Raw genomic sequence first — 19,731 nt, forward strand, 5'->3', positions numbered from 1 at the left:
GACTGAGACTTAATTAAGACAAGGAAAAACATTATGGCTTTGAAATACTGACCCAACCATCAAAATTCTCCAGCATTAGACTAATAATCCACGGGTTCACATATCCCTAAGCATGAAAGGTGCTTCTATGATGTGAGAGTGGATTCAAACATTTATGGTATGTATAATTCAGGCAGTTTGGTCTTCGCACTGTAATACTAGTGCAGTCATACTGGTTCTTATTCTCAGGCCCAATGTAACCTCACGCCCACCATTCTTATTGCCTTGACTTGGAGGGCAGTTTCCTCCACGTCTAGAAAATACTATTATGAAATTGAATCTCTACCTAATGTTCTATAACTCGGACAATCACATGCTGTAGATTGAACTTGAAACTCAAAAAAGAGCCAATCTAGACCTGGAAAGGAAACCAATGCGAGTTTGTTGGGTTGGAAAGCGGTAAGCCGCAACCATTTCTTCAGGTATCCTGTAGATCTCCAGACCCAAACAGTCAATCATCTTTCTCCCTCCAATGTCTCCTTCAACGTTGATTGGCGAACTGCTAAGCGACAGGTACGCGAAGATGCGATCTGCGGGTGATCCTCGGTGCTTTTCCATCTCTCCGAGGCACAGTAATGCGGGGTCTACACGTTCCATGCGTTCAACATGCACTACCGGGCTTCATGTGCCGAATACTTAGTTTCCCTCCAGGTTTATCTTTTGCTCCTTTAGGTGAAAGAGGCTCCCACCATGATCGATGTCAGGATACCCTTTATGTCCATCTGATATTTTGTTGGGAAAAGTGATCCGCTATTTGATGCTTGGAATTATCAATGAAAGGAAATCCTTCACATGAAGGTAGGTTCTTCGCCCGAGCGTCCGAAATCCGAAGACATAGTATATAACACCATGGCCACAATTTCTGGGGAAAGGCATCCCCATGGTATTCAAAAATAATATACCGCCATCATGACTTCTGCGGGCAACCCAAAAGATTCTATGAAATCCACATGGCGTACTGGCAACCGGGACGAATGGGGCCTCAGCCACTGGCTGCTGGAGCTGCTCAATGTTCATCCCATTGCACTTGATCAAGAAGTGCCGGTCCATTCCAAGCAGGAGAAGCTACCTTATATGCCCCAGTGGTCTCTTAACCTCTGGGTTATCTTTTACGCCGCTGTTCCGCTCGCCATCAATCAGGCCTACATTTCATATACGGGCCACAACCTCGGCCCATTTGCTCTGTTCAATCTATACTTCTTCTCGTTCAACGCGACAGTCATTCACCAAGTTAAAATGCTTCGTCGTCTCGGACATACCTATGGCTTCCTTGACGGTGACCAGCATGAACGCGACGGTATTCCCGATGTTGGGGTGCGGAAAGTTACCGCCTCGCTCTACAAGACGACCGGCTCACGCTTGGTTATGGCGATCTATCTATCCTACTATAACCAAGCACCCATGGCCATGGACTGGACATGGCTCCCACTGATGATCGGTCTCTATGGCATTGTGCTTGACTTCTGGTTCTACTGGTACCACCGCATTATGCACGACGTTAGCTTCCTCTGGAAGTACCATCGCACTCACCACCTCACGAAACACCCCAACCCCCTCCTCGCCGCTTATGCAGACCACGAGCAAGAGTTCTTCGACATGGTCGGTGTGCCGTTCATGACCTACATGAGCCTTAAATTCATGGGTCTTCCTATGGGCTTTTATGAGTGGTGGATCTGCCATCAATACGTCGCATTTGCGGAGGTCTTTGGACACAGCGGTCTTCGTGTCCACATGACAGTGCCATCGACACTGAGCTGGTTACTGCAGTGGATGAATGCCGAGATTGTCATTGAGGATCATGACCTCCACCACCGCAAAGGATGGAGGAAGAGTCATAATTATGGCAAGCAGACTCGCCTGTGGGACCAGATCTTTGGCACGTGCCATGAGCGTATCGAGTCTGCCGAGAGCAACGTTGACTATACGAAGTCTGTCTATATGCCTTTGTTCTAGACTGCTGCAACTGGAAAATTTTGTATCGGCTCTCCAAACAGGTCTCGAACATGCAGTGACTGCTGCCGAGATATTACGACGAAGATGGATGATTTAGAAATTATATGACGAGGCCACGACAATGATGAACAATACCAATGGCAGGTGGTCAGCAAGACATGAAAGGTACATAGTAGCGCCAACCATATATATACTCTTAGTACATATTTGTTATTTCGGGTCAATCAGAATATACTACAGCTTTCGTATGCTTCCTTTACATCATTCCCATCCACTCCAATAGTACCACATAAGCCGCAACAATAATCCCAGCACAACGAGTAGCTAGTAACTACCCACTAAACAACACCATCTCATCCATACATCCAGATTAAACCATCCCTAGACACAAATCTAGACCACCCCAAACCAAAAATATCAAACTTACATCAACCCCCAATCGCCACCCACCTCATACCCCATAAACAATGACACCCCATCGACGTAGCTCCCCTACCCCAACAAATCAAGCCAATCCTACCAGCACAGAACATCCCAGCAGCGCATCTAAAACCCGCACCTAAACAACAAAGTAAACCAATCCGACCTCCACAATTGCGCAATCGCAACCGCAAATTCTAGACTCTCTCTCCAAAAATAAACGTAGTACGTGACCATGACATGATACCACCAACTCCCCTATCCCAACAGGGCCGACAACCATTAACACGAGGTTCATGTTCCATGGGAACGACCCCTACCGAGTAGGGTTCACCCCGCGTGGCGAGCAAATATCAGGGAATGGCATTGCTGCATGATGAGCATGGGGAACTTGAATTGACTCTTGATGATGATGTTGATGATGATGGGGAAGGGTTGTGGAAAGTTAATTGCGAATTGCATCAGGTTACGTACTTTACTTCACTTAGGGAAGAGGTTAAGTTGTTGTTGTTGTTGTTGTTGATGTCAAATGGGCGACATTATGACTTCATGGGGTGGTTGGAAATTGGGTATATATACAGTGTTGAGTTTGGAGGTTGTGATGGGATTGGTATCAGATTCAGAATCAGAGGACTACTATCTATAATTTAATAGATGATAAACCACTTGTTTATACCACACGGACAAAATGGCATCCAACTCCAACCCCGGAAACTTCGCCAACCGGCCCCACGACGAAGTGTCGAATATCGCCAAGAAGGGTGGCCAGTCTAGTCACTCGGGCGGGTTTGCCAGTATGGATCCTGATAAGCAGGTACGTTGTATCAATTCTCTTTTCTGTAGGAAAGAGAGTTTGTCTCAAAGAAATGTGATACTAAAACTATGAACAGCGCGACATCGCATCCCAAGGTGGCCAGGCCTCCAGCGGTAGCTTCCAACCCGGAGACCCTAGAGCCCGTGCTGCTGGCCAGAAGGGCGGATCGAGAACCCAGTACGATCAATATGATGAGGATGAACCTGAGGAGTAAATCATCTCTTATTACTACTCAGAGTGATGATTTGACTCCTTAGTGGAGTGGAGGTAAATGTTTGTTTTGACGATCGTTATGATATGAAAGGAATAAGGGCCCTGTTTAGTAATTATTTTATGAGAAGATGTATGTACTAGCGCCAGTATACATAAGGCGAATATGAAATGTGTGCACACAACAAATTCTGTTCCAATATTCAGTATTCTTGAATTGGGGAGGATAGATAGTATCGATATGAACTGGGTTTGTGGGGTGACATCACAATATTGCCGTTTCCGGTCGGTTCGACTCGACGCATCATGTGAGGTCATAACGTTGCCCCCCTTGAATGTCATGGTGTTGTATATTTCTCATGGATGCCGAGATATTCGGCATGTGGTGGCGATTTGTAGAGTTGCAATGGGTTCATGTGCTACAGTAAGCGGCTGCGTTGATGTTGCTGAAAATAGTAGAGTGCGAACGATAACTTCTGCCTGAGGTCTAGACAGTGCTGTAGTGGAAAATTGGGTGCATTACTTAAGCGGCACACTCAGATCAACTGAACATGGTACAGAGTTGATCTACCAAAGGTTGGATTGGTTCTGTGCACTCGGATGTGTAGCTTCAGAAGACTGGTTCAGCGAATAAAAAGACCATAAGTGCAGTCTTCAATTCTAGCCTTATGGTCGCTGCCGATTTGCGTCTGCACCAAACCAAGGCAGCCTCGAAGAAAGCCTTATAAGGCTCGGCAACTGAAACAAGCATCCAGCGCAAAGATTCAGGAGACCCAAAGACAAGGCAAGACTTCGGGCCAAGAAAAAAGCGTTCTATTTTTTTTTCTTCTCAACTCAGTCGTGTGCAGTCTCAGCCACAGATCTGCAAATAGATATAGAATACTTTTATCCGTAGCATGAGGCAAAGTTTTCGCACGAGGCTATTCGCAGGGGATCTGCCATCGAAAGCGCGCTAGGCAATGGCAACCGTATAGTTTATCGTCTCGGTTTCCTATTAAGGTTATCGTGATGCTGCGGCACCGGCTGCGCCCATCAGGGGTTTCTGGAAACTAGGAAAAGATTTGCTCGGAACTAGTAGAACCTAGGAGTAAGGCCCAACTCAAGCCTCGAGTGCCGCACTACCGAGCCTAGAGAGGAGCAGAACACACTTCAACTCAATAGAACCGTTTTGGTGCTGGATGAAAACTGTGCAGTCTCCCATCTGGGACTGGTGGGAACGGTCAGTGATCGGTGGTTCTCCGTTCGGACGAGTTTCATCCATTCTCCTTCCACTGATTCGGATCTGAAGCAGAAGTTGCGACTTTGTCAAGGCCTAGAATTGAACTCGGCGGGTTAAGTTTCGGCCGGATCAGCGAGTCGTGGCCACCTCTGTCAGGCCATAATCATCTCCATCAAATTCTCGTTATCTAATGATCACCCGTCCCGCGATGTTCCTTTTGAGTATGTGCGCCGGGATGATAAGATGCCACTGGCGCTGCTCGGACATAATCGATACGCCCACTGTATGAGAAAGTACCTTTTGCACAACCGTCTTTGAGGCGTGAAACGGCCCTAATAAGCCTTAAGCCGGGGAAGAATCCTTTGGCCTTCCAGAGGAGAAGTGGATCGGATCTTTTCTCAGCGCTTAGTATCTAAACGGTTAGATAGTAGCCACCTAGTAGGAGTCTAGAGCCGATAGAAAGGATAGATACACAGACTATCTACTCCATGGATAGCGCTGGGATGAACCACCCAAAAGTTTCAAGACCGAACCACTGGGTGCGAAGCGAGAAAAGCAAAGAGTTGAGAGTGGCTCGTAGTGGGCTCCCTCTCCAGTTCACAGTCAAATCAACTGGGTTTTCTGCTGTTTTCTTCCATGGCAGCCCGGCGCCAAGCTTTGCTTCCGGAGCTAACCTTTTGTCGGCCAGGAACCGGGTTTCTTACCCACCAGAATTCCACACCGGCGCATCCACACCAGAGCACCAGCAGTTGAAGAGTCGAGATCGAAGTGGTCAGCACTATTGGCCATTCTAGAACATCTGGATGCATCAGCCAGAGAGCCCTGGAAGTGGACTCGCTCCCCTCGACCACACAACAATTGTGTTGATACTTTGGGTTTTGTTCGTTGTTCCCCATTGTCCCCTCTAGAGGCCACCCCATCTGTTCCATACATCGATTCATCAATCACATTGGTGAAGACCGGATGGCATTCCAGACTCATGCAGTCTCAGCTACATTATCCACCCCCTTTTTATTTTCCAATCAATCATAATGCCGATGTGGATTGGTGGACTCGCGGAAACTGTGATCACAATTGCTGTGAACAGATCGCAGCCGTCGGCTGCATCAGGGCGGTCATTGGCTGTGGCTGAGCCACTAACGTCATGAAGTGGTGATACATCGGCCACTCCAGGTGAACAATCTTGCAGGAGACTACTGTGATTGGTGCAAGCACATTGTCAGGAATTGAGATTGTGCTCACCTGTGCCGCCGTTTCATTGCCTCGGAGAAACAGACCTGAAACGGCAAGGTGTCAGAAAGGGAGGCAAGAGGGACGGGAAGACACAATAATTCATGGACGGTCCATTCACAATGGGGGTTGAGAAAAGAGACTTCGGGGCAACCATCTAGGGGGCGGCTCGCGAAGAAAATCTCGCATGCCGACCTTCACACCTCCCATTCTCGTCCAAAGTCACCTGACAGAGAGTTGTCCGGAAGGAAGGGCTCCATTAGGTTGGCCTACATGCTTCTTGTCTGCACAAGGGATGTGTACTACTGTACAGTGTATGCTGGGTGGTGAGAGTTGGCCATTACGGTCAATCCAACACCTGTCAAGGGGAGTACACAATAAAAGTAAACAAGGCCGGGAGATCTTATCGACGATCTCCTGATTGCACCAACTGTAGAATTCTGTTTGGTAGCGTTCCTGGTTCACAGTACAAATGGAAGAGGAGACGGGCGAAAACCGGTGCGACTAAGACCGAACTACCCAAGTAACTAAGTCAGGGAGGGGAGGGAGAGAGTGGATTCCCTCCCTAACCAGCAGTGGAGTAGGGTGCTGCTCCCCGGAAGCCCTAACCCACTGAACTCGCCTTAGTGTCCAAGGGGCCAGCCAATCTCAGACTGAAAATGGGTGGGGCGGGTCCCAGTAGCCGCTGAGTCAGCCAAAGGACGCGCAAGCCTTTTCAGTTACCTGAAATTCTGGGTGGATTTCTATTCCTGGCGTGGAGAAACGAGTTGCCCATCTGGTCTCTTCGCTCTGCTGTGTTGCTGCTGTTGCTGCTGCTCTGCCCACTCGGTCTTGTAACGTTATCCCTGCCTCATTAACTCCCGTCCGCCAACCTTGGTCGATCCCTCCCTTCCCATTTTACCCATCGTCTCTTCCCCTACTCTCTCCATCAATCACTACTACTACTACTACTATCACTATCATCCATCTTCGCCCTTCTAACTCCTCCTTCCTGTTTTTCATTTTACCCTCTCCAACGCTATCGTTACGTATATTGTCTTTTCGATATCCCTCATAGACTACTCGCTTCATTGCTTACTAGTAACCCTCTCACCCCTTTCTACCTCGGATCACATCAACCCCCATCGTCTCTCGTTATCAAATCCAACCCACCCCTTTCTCTGCTCCGACCGTGCACTTGACCAAATCGCGCTGGTCTTCGCTCTCGTTTATCAGGTCGCGCTACTCGAACAGCTTTCCATCTACACATCCTCATCACCATGGCTACATTGGCAGAACATCCGGCGGTCGCGCCGTCAACATTCGACCAGGACATCGAGTCTTTCCTCGATCTCGATCAACTAGCATACACCTCCGCAGAGCCCGCCCGCGCAAAGACCGCCCTGGCTGCTCAACCCACCCTACCAAGCACCGAGTTCAACGCTGGCGATGTACGAAGTGCTGGTTTTGCCTCGACAACAAGTCAACAAGCCCCGATTGCTTTCCAGGGTCCCAGTCACCAGTATGATGAACACAAGCAGCAGACCGGTCTGCCTCCAGGCGCTCTGGCTCATGCCATGACTTTCAACAACCACATGAACGGCATGGGATACGGTGCCCCGAGTCCCGGATTTCCCATGGGCGGAGACCTCTACCCTAGCAGCCAACTGAAGCGCGAGGAGCCTTCCATGGATTTCAACAGCCCCCCGACTCGCAACACCTCGGATATGGACCTGGAGTCCGACAACATGGGATCGGTTCCTGGCTACTTCATCTCCCCGAACCCGAGCACCAAGAGCCAGTTCGTCGACCCCAACGCCTTGGGCGGCCATGAGATGGCTTCCATGGGTCCCTCCACTCAGGTTGGACGCATGTATCCGGGTATGCACCAGCAGCAAGCTGCCATGGCCAAGGCCGCTCAGCAACAGAAGCACAATGAGTACCTTCGCCAGCAACACCTCCAGCAACAGCGCCGCATGGACGAGCACATGCACCACAATGCAGCCCCCCACAGCCAGACCCCTCGCCCATCCAACCCGGCTGTTGAGGAACGCATCTCCCGCCTCTTGCAACAGATGCGCCAGTCTGCCTTGAACTCGCCTGACGACTCCCCCTCTCCTCCTTCCCTCCTGCCTCAGATGGCCAAGGCCAAGAAGGAGGAGCAGGATATGGATGAAGATGAGAGACTCTTGGCCAGCGAAGAAGGAAAGAAGCTCAGCAGCAAGGAACGTCGTCAGCTCCGGAACAAGGTTTCCGCTCGTGCTTTCCGATCTCGCAGAAAGGGTATGAATTCCCCTGTTGGTGTAATGACCTGAACATGAAGTGACTAACCCGTTGTTTAGAGTACATTGGTCAGCTCGAGAGCGAGGTTGCCGCCAAAACCAACGAAGCCCACGAACTGCGTCTGCAGAACCGTTCCCTCTTCGAGGAGAACACCCGTCTCACCGACCTCGCCCGCATGCTCCTGTCGTCCCCTCACTTCTCCTCGTTCCTGGACGAAATGGGCCCCAACGGTCTTCCCCTGCCGAGCCAGGTGCAATCGCAGCCCCACCCTCAGCACCACCAGCACCCTCAGCACCCCCAACAGGCCCAGCCTCAGCAGCAGCAGCCCCAGCAGCAAGCGCCCGCCATGACGCAACCGCCAATGCAGCAAGCTCCTCCCGTTGGTATGGTCATGGTCCCCAACCAGGGACTCGATGTCTCGGCCATGGGTATGAACAACGGTGGCTGGAACTCCGGCATCGACATGAACTACGGCAACCCCTCCGTGTTCGCCGTCCTGGAAGTCCCTGAGCCCGCTATTGACACCGAGGCCCTCTCTGGAAAGACCTCCAGCATCGTGGACTCTTGTCTTCCCAGCGTTGCCAGCTCCAAGGACGAGGCTCCTGTTCTCGCCTCTATGCCAGCTGTGGCCGAAACCGAGCAGAAGTCGGATATTGGCGTTGAGAACCCTGATGTCGTGATGGACGAGTCGGACCCTGCCTTCGCCCTCTTTGCTGATATGCCTGCCGCCCCTACATCGCAAGGATCTGCTTGTGCTTTCGATGGCATTGCTACTGGAAAGTCGACTTTTGAGCTTGTTGTCGAGGGCGAGGTCAAGGACAGTGCCCAACAATTTGCTCATCTCTGCCACAGCATGGAAGCCGCTTTCGAGCGTGTGTCCATGATGACTGCTCATCTTTCATGATTCCCCATGTCGCGCACTTTCGGGCCTTATAAGTACTGTAAAGCTGGTTCTTCGATTTTGCTATTTTACCTTCTCGCTAGTGGTTCAAAATACTATTGAACCTGCCATGTAGACACCAACGTCTTTCCTTTGTCAATGATCTTGTGTTTATATACTTCTGCCCCACGATGTGGCTCATTTCTGTCTACGCTTATTCTTTCTATTGCTGCTCGTCTTTTCTTCTACTCTTTTTTCTTTTCATCCTCTTTTTCAGGGGTTCGACGGAATGGCTTCTGGTGTCTGGAAGAGGGAAGGCTACTTGGGATTTATTTGGGAGCTTGGAATTATGGATTGTCCGGACTGGCTATTAGGGAACACATCAAGATACAAATTAACTCCATATCAAAAGTTGAATCACCTTAGGATCTACGAGCCTTTTGCATAGATCGTATTAGTAAGTGAGTAGATGACCAGTGGCATGGCAGACTCCTGCTTGGCGTGGAGGAGCTGCATGGCTTAAAAAGTGATCGAAAGTGGCGATTGTCAGGCCCGAGAAAAAGTTGCCGGGCGGAGAAGCTCTGCGACTCACTCAACTAACTTGATTGACATCCTCTCGTCGCCCACCATCTCTTTTATCTTGCTTTTTTACTTTGATCCCTATGAGATGACGGACCGTTGACACTGCTCACATTTATCTTAGCCCGACTGCGTCTCTCTTTCCCATCAAGTTGGCTTCCCTTTTGCGGTCCGCGGCGCTACTCGCCAGTGTTTTTCGCGGAGTTGCCGTCGCTCCCAGACGTCCCTCGCCAGTCCTCCTCCAAACATCGATCCCTCGAGATTCTCGCGGCTCTCATAAAAAGGCTTTATCCCAGAAGCGCGATTTTGCTCAGAAGCGTGGGCCGTCAGCGTCGTCGAAAAAATCTCAGATTGGCCAGCCAGTGGAACCGGGCACTTATCTACTGCCTGCCCCTCGACTACCTTTCCGACGCGGACAGAATTTCCTCCTCTACAATCCCAAGTCTTTTCAGACATCAGGTTTCGGTCCTCCGCCGACGCCACCGACGGGCAATCCCCCAATGAAGTTCTACTATGAGGTCCTGACCACGCCCACGGCCGATACCCCAGGCACGACGGTCCTTCTTCACTTCCCGGACAAGCGTTATTTCTTCGGTCAACTGTCGGAGGGCACTCAGCGCGCATGTACGGAGCGTGGTATCAAAATAACATATCTGACCGACGTCTTCCTCACCGGACAGATACAATGGGGCAACACTGGAGGACTGATTGGTGTTATCCTTACGTTGGCTGATGGGATAGCCAGCTCGAACAACGCTTTGGAACTTCTTGCGCGGGAGAAAGAGGAACGCATCAAAGAAAGTGGACAGGCCAATGCGGCTGCCAAAAAGGAGCATGGAATGTCATACGCGGTTCACGACGGACAATTGGTACCGCAACGAGGAACTATGACAATCCACGGAGGTAGAAACCTCACACATACCCTGGCTACCGCACGGAGATTCGTCTTTCGCAAGGGTACACCGGTGTTCACGCGCGAATATGATTCGGAGGGCATGTCGAAACCCGATGGCCTCGGAACGGAGGATCCTTGCGAACAGCCTACATGGTCGGACAGCAACATTAAGGTCTGGGCTATGCCCATCAGGTCTTCCCCCGTCCCGCACCTGCAAGCGACGTCGCAGGTTCGCTCAATGAGCCCTAGGAAGCGGAGCCTCGACGAGTTCGAAGAGAGCAACAATACGTCAGAGCCTATTGATGCGCGAACCCGGGACCAAGTCATTAGGCAGTCTGTGATCACGGACATGTTCAACTCGAACTGGAGACTGGATGCTCTGCACGAGACCAAGTTGGCAGATGTGAAGATGCCGGCCGCGATGTTCGTTCGTAACCCCGTCACCAAAGACCTTGAGCAGTACAAGGGACCTGCCCCTGGAAGTAATGAGCCACTTCCTGATATCACGGTCCTCGTACGCCAACCGTGGCCCGGTGCAGCCGTCGAGAAGATCCCTCATACTTCCTGGTGTCAGGAATCCGTTTCCTATATCATCCGGAACCACGATGTCCGGGGAAAGTTCGACCCGAAGAAGGCTCAGGAGCTGAATGTTCGCAAGGGACCAGACTATGCCAAGTTGACCAAGGGAGAGAGCGTGACGTCGCAAGATGGCAAGACCGTTACTCCTGACATGGTTTTGGGCCCATCCCGACTGGGTAAGGGATTGGCAATCATCGATTTGCCTACCCCAGCACACGTCGATGATCTGGTAAATCGGCCCGAGTGGAACTCCCCCGCCGTTACTACAGGCCTGCAGACCTTCCTGTGGATTCTGGGTCCTGGAGTGGGTGATCACCCACGGCTCCACGAGTTTGTTGCGAGATTCCCCGAGTGCGAACATACCGTGTCCAGTTCGGACTATTGTCCCAACTACCTGTCTATGAAGAGCATCGCAACCTCGACCACACGGATGGGCTTGCTGAGGCCTGACAACTACCCGACCCTTGTTCATGACAATGTGTCCCTCCCGCAGCCCGGCACTAGAACTGCAGAGCCTGCCACAGAACCGAAAGCCGTTGCCCTGAAACCTGTGGCGCCCGGCGTCATCATCGACATGGAGCCCAAGTTTGCGCTCAATTTCTCTGAAGTGGAGCCGCATTTCGAGCCCGCACAGGTGCAGCGCCAGATGCCTTGGGCCATCGAACAGCGCTTGAGCACCATCCGCAAGCGTGTCAAGAAGGAGGCCTTCACGAAAAAGCTTGAGAGCTTTCAAAAGGATCTCCCAGGAGCCAATGTAGAGATTATCACCCTGGGCACTGGATCCTCCGCTCCATCCAAGTACCGCAACGTCTCCGCTACTCTTCTCAACGTGCCTGGATACGGATACTACCTGCTCGACTGCGGTGAGAACACCCTTGGTCAGCTGAAGCGTGTCTTCGCACCTGAGAAGCTGCGTGAAGTCTTGCAGAATCTGCGGATGATCTGGATCAGTCACCTTCACGCGGACCACCATCTCGGCACCGCTTCTGTCATCAAAGCCTGGTTCCAGGAGAACTACCCCGACGGAATCCCACAGACAGACGAGGTAGAGATGGACATGTCCAAGATCCTGCAGGAAAAGCGACTGTTCGTTGTCTCCGAACAGATGATGACAGGCTGGCTAGAGGAATACGCCGCTGTCGAGAACTACGGTTTCGGCAAGGTGATCCCCTTGAGCGCCTCCCCCTACCTCCACCAAGGCAACATCCGCACCCAATTCGTCTACCGTCACTGCCGCGCCGACGGTTCCTACCCCGGCCACCAACTCGAAGCCACCAGACCCTCGACCACCAGCCTCAGTTTCCACGACCAATCCTCCCCCCTCACTCCGCTCCTCCGCTCCGCCACCGGCCTCTCTGACCTCCTCACCACCCGCGTCTCCCACTGCCGCGGCGCCATGGCCGTCTCCCTCGTCTTCCCCGACGGCTTCAAGATCTCCTTCTCCGGCGACTGCCGTCCCTCCGCCGGCTTCGCCACCATCGGCCGCAACTCCACCGTCCTAATCCACGAAGCCACCTTCCAAGACGACATGGCCGTATCCGCCATCGCCAAGAAACACTCCACCCTCTCCGAAGCCCTCGAAGTCGGCCGTCTCATGAACGCCCGCGCCATTCTCCTCACGCACTTCAGCCAACGCTACCAAAAGCTCGCCCGAGTCGAAGAAGCCCCTGCCTCCCGCACGGCCAACAACAAACCCGCCGCTGAGCCCAGCAACCACGTCGGCCAAGTCGGCCTCGACGTCCCGGACGACGAGCCCCCACAAAACAACAACAACACCCGTAACCAAATGTTCGGCGACATCAAAGTCACCAGCCGTCCTAAGATCACCGTCCCGATCGTCGCGGCTTTCGATTACATGCGTATTCGCGTCCGCGATATGCCTATCGCTCAGGCATATGCGCCTGCCGTCGAGAAGTTGTTTGACCTCCAGGAACGCGCGGGCGAGGAGAAGGCCGAGCAGAGGAAAGAGGCTGCTAAGCAGATCGCACAGAATAGGCAGAAGGCAAAGAAGCAGAAGCAGGAGAAACATAAGCAGATTCCTGTTGCTGCTGAGGAGATGGAGATTGAGAAGCCGGAGGGGGCAGATGCTAAGTCGAAGTCGATTTGGAGTGCGAGTGAGAGTGAAAGTGGGTGGAGCACGAGTGGGAGTGATAGTGAGGGAGAGCGCATTAAGAAGGAGCATTATGCTAGGAAGCGGAAGGGTAGTGCTGCTGCTGCTGCTGGTAAAGATGGGCAGTAAGAGTAAGTAGACTGTAGGAGATTAGGATAATATTATCATATTAGAGTATATAACTTTCGAACATATTATAGTGATATATATTATTCTTATTGGTGTTTGACTACGGTCAAGCATATTGGTTTTGAATAGATTACTACAGCTCAAAAAGCAAAGCAGCCAAATACTGCATATGTATTATGTCTTCCAATAGACCATAGTAGTAAAATATGTATATCTATTAGACCAGATCAACCAATCTTCCCATCTCAGAATGGTGGTCAAGAAGAGCAAAAGAAAAGAAAAGAACTAGGTACAGAGTAAAGCAACCTCGCATACACACACGCAGATCAACCATCGTAGGCTCTAGAACCCAGCCACCGACTTCTCCGCATCATTCTTCCCATACAACCCCTCACCAAGGTTCTGCAGACACTCGGACCTCCAGTCCTTGGGGGTGAACTTGTCCACAATCTCCTTGAACGCTTCCAGCGTACAGAAGCTCTCGTCGCCGGGGAGATGGTTCTCGGCCTTAGCAGCGCAGCCGGGGATCCGGACAGGACGGTCGTTGTATCTAATGCGGACGTAGTGGGAGCGGAGGGATTCTTTGGATGATTCGGGGAGGGAGGACAGGGGGACACGGGCTGTTTCGGAGGGTTGGGGGGTGTTAGGCGTGCTGGAGGAGGAAGAGCCAGTTAAGAAGGAGAAGAGACCCTTCTTTTGGGTTGCGTCGCCAGATGTGGATGCCGCGCGTGCTTGATCTTGTTCGGCTTTGGAGAAGAGCTCGATGGCTACGGAGGAGGTGAAGGGGGGCCATTTCCCGTCGAAGGCGCCCGTGCTGGTGAGGATAGCGGCGAGGGTGGTGTCGTGGCAGCCGCTCATGGCGAATTTGATGGCTTTGCCGTTGGTTGGGGAGGAGCCGGAGGCAGAGGACTCGCTGCGCCAGCCGCCGTCAACGGCGGTGCTGACCATGCGGTCGACGACATCGCCGAGGAGAGCGCCAATGCCGAGTTTGCGGTATTCGTTGCTCTCGGCGTAGCCGGTGAACCATTCGTCGACGGAGATCTGGTCGATGTAGTCTCTGAGTTTGCGGTCGTAGAATTCGGAGGGAAGCTTGGTTGCGGGGCCGTGGGCATCGGTAGCGTTGATGGTGTCGTTGATTCCGCACAGTTGAGGGTGGCCGTCTACTGCGACTCGAGGGGAGCTTTCTGGCATCCACTTGGAGATGCGCTTGTTGATGTAATCCATTTCATCGGAGGTGTTCCCTGTAGGGGGTCTGGGTTAGTCTTTGTTTCTATGCTATACGTCTGCTATTGCATGATGGGGGGTGCATTGGACTGGGGTATCTGGGGGTAGAGGACGTACATTTGAGTGCTGCTTTGTTTGCAAAAAGTCGAGCAAGTTGCCTGAAGCGGCGGCAGTTCCCTTCATTCGGGAAGAGGGTCTCATCCGATACGGCGCGTGCAACGATCACCGGGGGTGGGAAGTCTTGGGTGCGGGCACTGGCGGGATACATGCCCCAGAAAGCTTGCTGGAGGGACTCGAGGGCACGGGGAATGGGAGTGGCACGAAGATACATATCCTCGGTATCGGACTTGATTTTGGGCATGAAACCCAGCTGGTCGACATACAAGTGTCGTAGACGCTGACCTAGGGCAAAGGTGGTCTCCCGTCCTTTGTCTGTCAGCTCACCGTGTTGGCTGGTACCCAGTCAGCAGGACCTCCTGAAAGTTTATCGCTGAAGTCCAACTTGCCAGATGCCTTCTATGTCACCAGTTGCTCCCACTGCAACCACAGACTGGTCTTTGTCGCCAAAAGCCTCCGTCTTCCTCCTCCACTCGAACCCGTTCCACGATGAGAGGTCTTTGTTGCTGGCGGCCATTTGAATCATTTGTCGGGCAACATTGCAGTACGGCCAGTCTTTGCAGAAGTAAAGAAGTCAGTGATGGGCCGGTCAAATGTATGCGTCAAGGTGGAAGGACGAATTACATGGAGCGAGTCCTGCCTAAACAATATTAGCCTGGAGGAGATAAGCTGGGGGGAAGGGTTGGACCGCATACATTCTGGAAACGCGAAGAGACGGGCGTTCGTTCTCCTGAAGAGCAGAGGTTAGATCAGGAATATTGAAGCAAAATTGTAATATGTATATCCTCCTTACCATGACGGAGAAACTGAACCATGCATTAGCCAGCGTCTCGCATGGGCAATCGGGGGGGGTTGATTTGCCGGCACTTACCACTTGCACCAATTGGAGTTTCAAGTCCCGAGGATAGAGCCGGTCCAGCTCCTCCTGGGAGTAAGGCTCACGGGGGACCAGAGTTGTCATTGGAAAGGCAGTCCGCAGTGAAGCACCTGACAGGACTTGAGAGACGGCGTCAATGACAAGGGGGAAAAGGTAGAGAGCGAGCCTGGCAGACTAATAAATGGATGAAAGACAATGGAAGCAACGGCCGGACAGGCGGTGATGACGCCAGCAGGCGGTCTGGTTGAGGGGAGCCAATCAACAGGCGGCACTGAACCCCGAGGCCGTTTCGATGGGTTTTCGGCGGGGATTTTCTCCATTCATTCCATTTGCTGTGCCTGCTTTAATTTACGAGAAAGTAAGTTCCTTGGATGCACGCTTGTTGATCAGGGTCCTTTTGACTGTTTCACTAAAACATTGGAGTCCTAACTGGTTACTATCTTCATATCCTGAGTATATCAAAGGTACTGTTGTAGACACGATTTGTGAACAAGTATTCCCAAACTTCTCAACGAGATTGAATACAATCTATCACTCCGTAGTAGTACTAATTGTGTCGATGTCCAGAGGTGGTCTTCTCCATCATCCTCGTAGTTGAGATAGGTGTGGTTGACAGGTTGTCATGCACGCCGACGGCATATATTCATCGCACTTATTTCCCGATCAAGTCTCCGTAGCCATACACCTCTTGACTCTTCTTATGGGTCAAATAAATAATGGTCCTCTCTCAATGCCGCCATTGAATTCTATTGTCAGATTCGTGGTTGCCCTCCAAATTGGCCGCCCAATATGTGCACCGCGCTGTCATGGTATCATTTCCAGTGCAAATTACCACACGTTGTAAGATTATACCTTGTATTATATCCCGACATGAAGCCATTTGTGTCGCTATCACAGCTGCAAACTTGACATCTATCCATCTGGACTCTGTAGCATGAGATAGATAAGTGCCCCGGTAGTTGGTTGGGGGAAATGCGGAAAGGATCACGCACCAAAGGCGGAGAGAAGCATCTCTTCGTGCCAAGCCGCACCTCCCGCGCTTATCGCATTGGACGCACCGCATCTCTTTCACTGTCCTCCACTTCCATCCACTGTGATTGGCAATCCAGGAACGCACTGTCAGGCATTGAGACTTCTGCTGAGTATAAGCCACTCCCATTGCACCATCTGTATGTGTTCTTAGCATCACATCTTCTCCAAGTTCCTGTGCAAGCCCTCCAATCCAGCCTGTTCTGCCCCGTGCCTACCCACCTATACATCCTCTTTGGTCTGATATTATTGTTATCGCGAGAGAGAACGTATTGAGCCTCTCATCCCGTGACTCCCTTCCTCTTTCGCTTGAGTAATTATTTGCCAGCCATGCACTTCACACACTGCTGAGCCTTCCTTATTCCCATCCGTTCCTGTGCAACAAGCCACCCTCCAGTCACTCGGCCCATATCCTGGTTGCTCCGTCGATCATCTTTCCAGGGTTCTGGTGCGGAGATTGCAAACACTGCGTTTCATACTTCACTGTCTCTCGTTTGGCTTCAATTTGCTTGAACTCAATCAGTTCAAACACGTCCCCCTCCTCATCTCATATCATCGTGTCGTGTGAGACATTGAACTTGTGGTAAGTCTCTGTCAAGTTCTTTGGATGTAGTTGTTTTTTGCACTCGCTGAGCTGATTACTTAGGTGGAAAGCATCGTTTCTGAAATAGCACACGGATTGAACCGAGTCTGAAGCCATGGATGTAAGGATTCTTCCAATGCCCCTCTCTCTTATCTGCAGAAGAGCCTGCACCGTCTGTCGAGCTGTGGGAATCAATGAGGTGTCTTTTTGAGTGCTGTGCTGGACTGCTTGGTCCAGATTGGCTCTGTTGTCTGTTGTTGCTGTTGCCTGCGTGTCAGAAGTACTCTGTGTTGTGTGAGCTATCTGCAGATGCCCTTCAACGTCCGACCGGCTCAACCAGAAATGAGTTGTTTTCTGTGCTCGGATACACCCAGAGCAATCGATTCTGTTTTGTACGAGTCTATGCACGTGTCAAACATGCCCGGCGAGTCCCAGGTGTTTTTTTCACGTTCTCATCACATTCGAGCTCGGGGCACGTGACCTGTATTCACACTTTCACCTCATGTTGTTGGAGAGGACTAGATAGCTCATGGGCATTCATTTCTCTGCTGTCTTTGTTGTCTCTGCTGAAAGCTTCTCACGCGCTTGGTCATCATGGAGCTACCTCGTCGGATCGAACCTGGCTGGGGGAGCGCATCCAAACTGACCCCAAGCGAGAATACTACAGCCCCCAAGTCTGATGCACAGCTAATGCTTGCGAATATTCTACAGGGAACTACCCAATCTATGGAGCAGTCCGCTGAGTCGGCCAATAAACCCCAGGATGCTAAGCCTCGTCTGATGCTGATGGGCCTGCGTCGGTAAGCTGTCCCTACCGTAGCTGGTCCCGTGCTGTATTCTAACATTACCTAGGAGCGGCAAGTCATCGATCGCTAGCGTGGTCTTCCACAAAATGCCACCCAACGAGACTCTTTTCCTGGAATCGACGACCCGGATCCAGAAGGATTCAATCCAGTGAGTACGCAGGTCCCCTACCAGCCATACTGCACTGACACAGGCAAACAGCTCGTTCATGGACTTTCAGGTCTGGGATTTTCCTGGTCAGCTAGAGTACCTGGAGCCGTCTTTCGATCTGGAAAGCATCTTCGGAAGTTTGGGCGCGCTGGTTTGGGTCATTGACGCTCAAGACGATTACATGGAATCGGTGGCGCGTCTCAATCGCACGATCTTGACCGTTCAGCAGTACTATCCGAACATCAACATCGAGGTCTTTATTCACAAGGTCGACGGTATCACCGATGAATACCGCACCGACACTTTCCAGGATATTGTCCAACTCATTTCGGATGAGCTCAGTGATGCGGGCTACGAAAATGCTCCGGTTCATTACTACCTGACCTCCATCTACGACTACTCCGTCTTTGAGGCTTTCAGTAAGGTCATTCAGAAACTCATTCCCAACCTGTCTACGTTGGAGAATCTGATCAACACCTTGTCCAACAATTGCGGATTTGAAAAGACTTATCTTTTCGACGTTCTCAGCAAGATCTACATTGCGTCCGACACCCGTCCGGTCGACATGTCCTGCTATGAGATGTGTTCCGACTATATTGACGTTATTGTGGACATTTCGGAGCTGTACTCCTGGGATCACCCCGACCGCAAGGCCAAGGGCGAGCAGAATCAGGAGGCAGAAAGCCACGCTGTTTTGCACGATGATACGATGATCCACCTCATGGAGATGAACAAGTATGTGACCGAGCTGCCCATTCTTTGACGATACTAACAGATAGTAGGTATCTTTGTCTTGTTTCCGTTATCCGAAACCCTGAGTCGAAGGATAAAAAGGGCCTTATCGATATGAATTGTCGTACCTTCCAGGAAGCTCTCAATGATGTGTTCTCCCGCAGCTGGGAACAGGATCAGGAAGAGCCCGGAGTGGTGACCGAGGAGTAAAATACCGAATCCATTTGCATTGGCGAGGTTGTCTTGTTTTTGTTCTGTTTCGTCGTCCCTCTTTCGGGGCTTAGCAGGGAGTATTGAGGCACGGTTCGGGATGGCATGACACCTCGGATGAGCCCTCTATCTTGCGACGTCGAGAATATGTGAAGCTCTGGTAGCTTTCACGCTTTTTTGATAGGATCAAGACTGAGGCTGGTACTTTGATAGTATTATATCCGAGTTAGTAGTCAATACCATAATGTGATATTCTACCTAGTAAACATTCGACCCGCAGTAGCCCTGGTAGTAAGGCATAAAGGCAGAAAACTGGACGTGAGACCCGCCCGGCGGAACTTTCTTCCTGCGCAACATAAATTCATCTGGAAATTCTTTTCTTCGCTTGTTTTCTGTCATCACCAGTTGTGGTTCTTGAACGCCTTTTGCGACTTCAAAAATGGATTGAAACTTTCGCGATTGGCTATGCCAGTACTAACTTCGAAGCATCAATACTACAGGTTTATTTTCATCAGCAATCTTTATGGTAAGTTCGACAGAATTTATTGCACATGCTTCAATCAAGCTTCCCTCCCCAATCTCGATGATGAAAACTTTTCCTACATTCGCAGTTTCCACGCTAGCCGTCGCGAGAACCCATTCTAGACGTGCTCTGTGCGCAATACTTCCTTGGATGTCTGACGAGA

At 51.2% G+C, this 19,731-nt stretch overlaps 8 protein-coding genes across 8 annotated transcripts; 6 read left to right on the top strand and 2 right to left on the bottom strand.

Moving 5' to 3' along the window:
• Positions 1-948: 948 nt before the first annotated feature.
• Positions 949-1,992, top strand: AKAW2_10524S (sterol desaturase family protein; the record flags this gene model as incomplete). Its single annotated transcript, XM_041688146.1, has 1 exon — positions 949-1,992. One exon carries the CDS (start codon positions 949-951, stop codon positions 1,990-1,992), a length of 1,044 nt encoding a protein of 347 aa, XP_041537244.1.
• Positions 1,993-3,100: 1,108 nt separating this feature from the next.
• Positions 3,101-3,440, top strand: CON10 (general stress protein; the record flags this gene model as incomplete). The annotated part of the gene is made up of 2 exons (XM_041688157.1): positions 3,101-3,226; positions 3,303-3,440. 2 exons carry the CDS (start codon positions 3,101-3,103, stop codon positions 3,438-3,440), a joined length of 264 nt encoding a protein of 87 aa, XP_041537245.1.
• Positions 3,441-5,324: 1,884 nt separating this feature from the next.
• AKAW2_10526A (uncharacterized protein) lies at positions 5,325-5,636 on the bottom strand (the record flags this gene model as incomplete). Its single annotated transcript, XM_041688168.1, has 1 exon — positions 5,325-5,636. The coding sequence occupies one exon, from the start codon at positions 5,634-5,636 to the stop codon at positions 5,325-5,327; it is 312 nt and encodes a 103-aa protein (XP_041537246.1).
• Positions 5,637-7,144: 1,508 nt separating this feature from the next.
• Positions 7,145-9,051, top strand: AKAW2_10527S (bZIP transcription factor; the record flags this gene model as incomplete). Its single annotated transcript, XM_041688179.1, has 2 exons — positions 7,145-8,147; positions 8,207-9,051. The coding sequence occupies 2 exons, from the start codon at positions 7,145-7,147 to the stop codon at positions 9,049-9,051; spliced, it is 1,848 nt and encodes a 615-aa protein (XP_041537247.1).
• Positions 9,052-10,106: 1,055 nt separating this feature from the next.
• AKAW2_10528S (ribonuclease Z) lies at positions 10,107-13,319 on the top strand (the record flags this gene model as incomplete). The annotated part of the gene is made up of 1 exon (XM_041688190.1): positions 10,107-13,319. One exon carries the CDS (start codon positions 10,107-10,109, stop codon positions 13,317-13,319), a length of 3,213 nt encoding a protein of 1,070 aa, XP_041537248.1.
• A 342-nt stretch (positions 13,320-13,661) lies between these two features.
• Positions 13,662-15,621, bottom strand: AKAW2_10529A (putative acid phosphatase; the record flags this gene model as incomplete). Its single annotated transcript, XM_041688201.1, has 7 exons — positions 13,662-14,560; positions 14,661-14,995; positions 15,050-15,215; positions 15,285-15,300; positions 15,356-15,390; positions 15,454-15,466; positions 15,532-15,621. The coding sequence occupies 7 exons, from the start codon at positions 15,619-15,621 to the stop codon at positions 13,662-13,664; spliced, it is 1,554 nt and encodes a 517-aa protein (XP_041537249.1).
• Positions 15,622-16,509: 888 nt separating this feature from the next.
• On the top strand, positions 16,510-17,237 carry AKAW2_10530S (uncharacterized protein; the record flags this gene model as incomplete). Its single annotated transcript, XM_041688213.1, has 3 exons — positions 16,510-16,706; positions 16,895-17,149; positions 17,213-17,237. The coding sequence occupies 3 exons, from the start codon at positions 16,510-16,512 to the stop codon at positions 17,235-17,237; spliced, it is 477 nt and encodes a 158-aa protein (XP_041537250.1).
• Positions 17,238-17,264: 27 nt separating this feature from the next.
• AKAW2_10531S (GTR/RAG family Ras-related GTP-binding protein) lies at positions 17,265-19,045 on the top strand (the record flags this gene model as incomplete). Its single annotated transcript, XM_041688224.1, has 5 exons — positions 17,265-17,270; positions 17,861-17,949; positions 18,002-18,103; positions 18,155-18,838; positions 18,886-19,045. 5 exons carry the CDS (start codon positions 17,265-17,267, stop codon positions 19,043-19,045), a joined length of 1,041 nt encoding a protein of 346 aa, XP_041537251.1.
• Positions 19,046-19,731: the final 686 nt, after the last annotated feature.

The sequence above is a fragment of the Aspergillus luchuensis genome, chromosome 1 (assembly GCF_016861625.1).
Source record: "Aspergillus luchuensis IFO 4308 DNA, chromosome 1, nearly complete sequence".
In the NCBI taxonomy this organism is placed as follows: domain Eukaryota; kingdom Fungi; phylum Ascomycota; class Eurotiomycetes; order Eurotiales; family Aspergillaceae; genus Aspergillus; species Aspergillus luchuensis.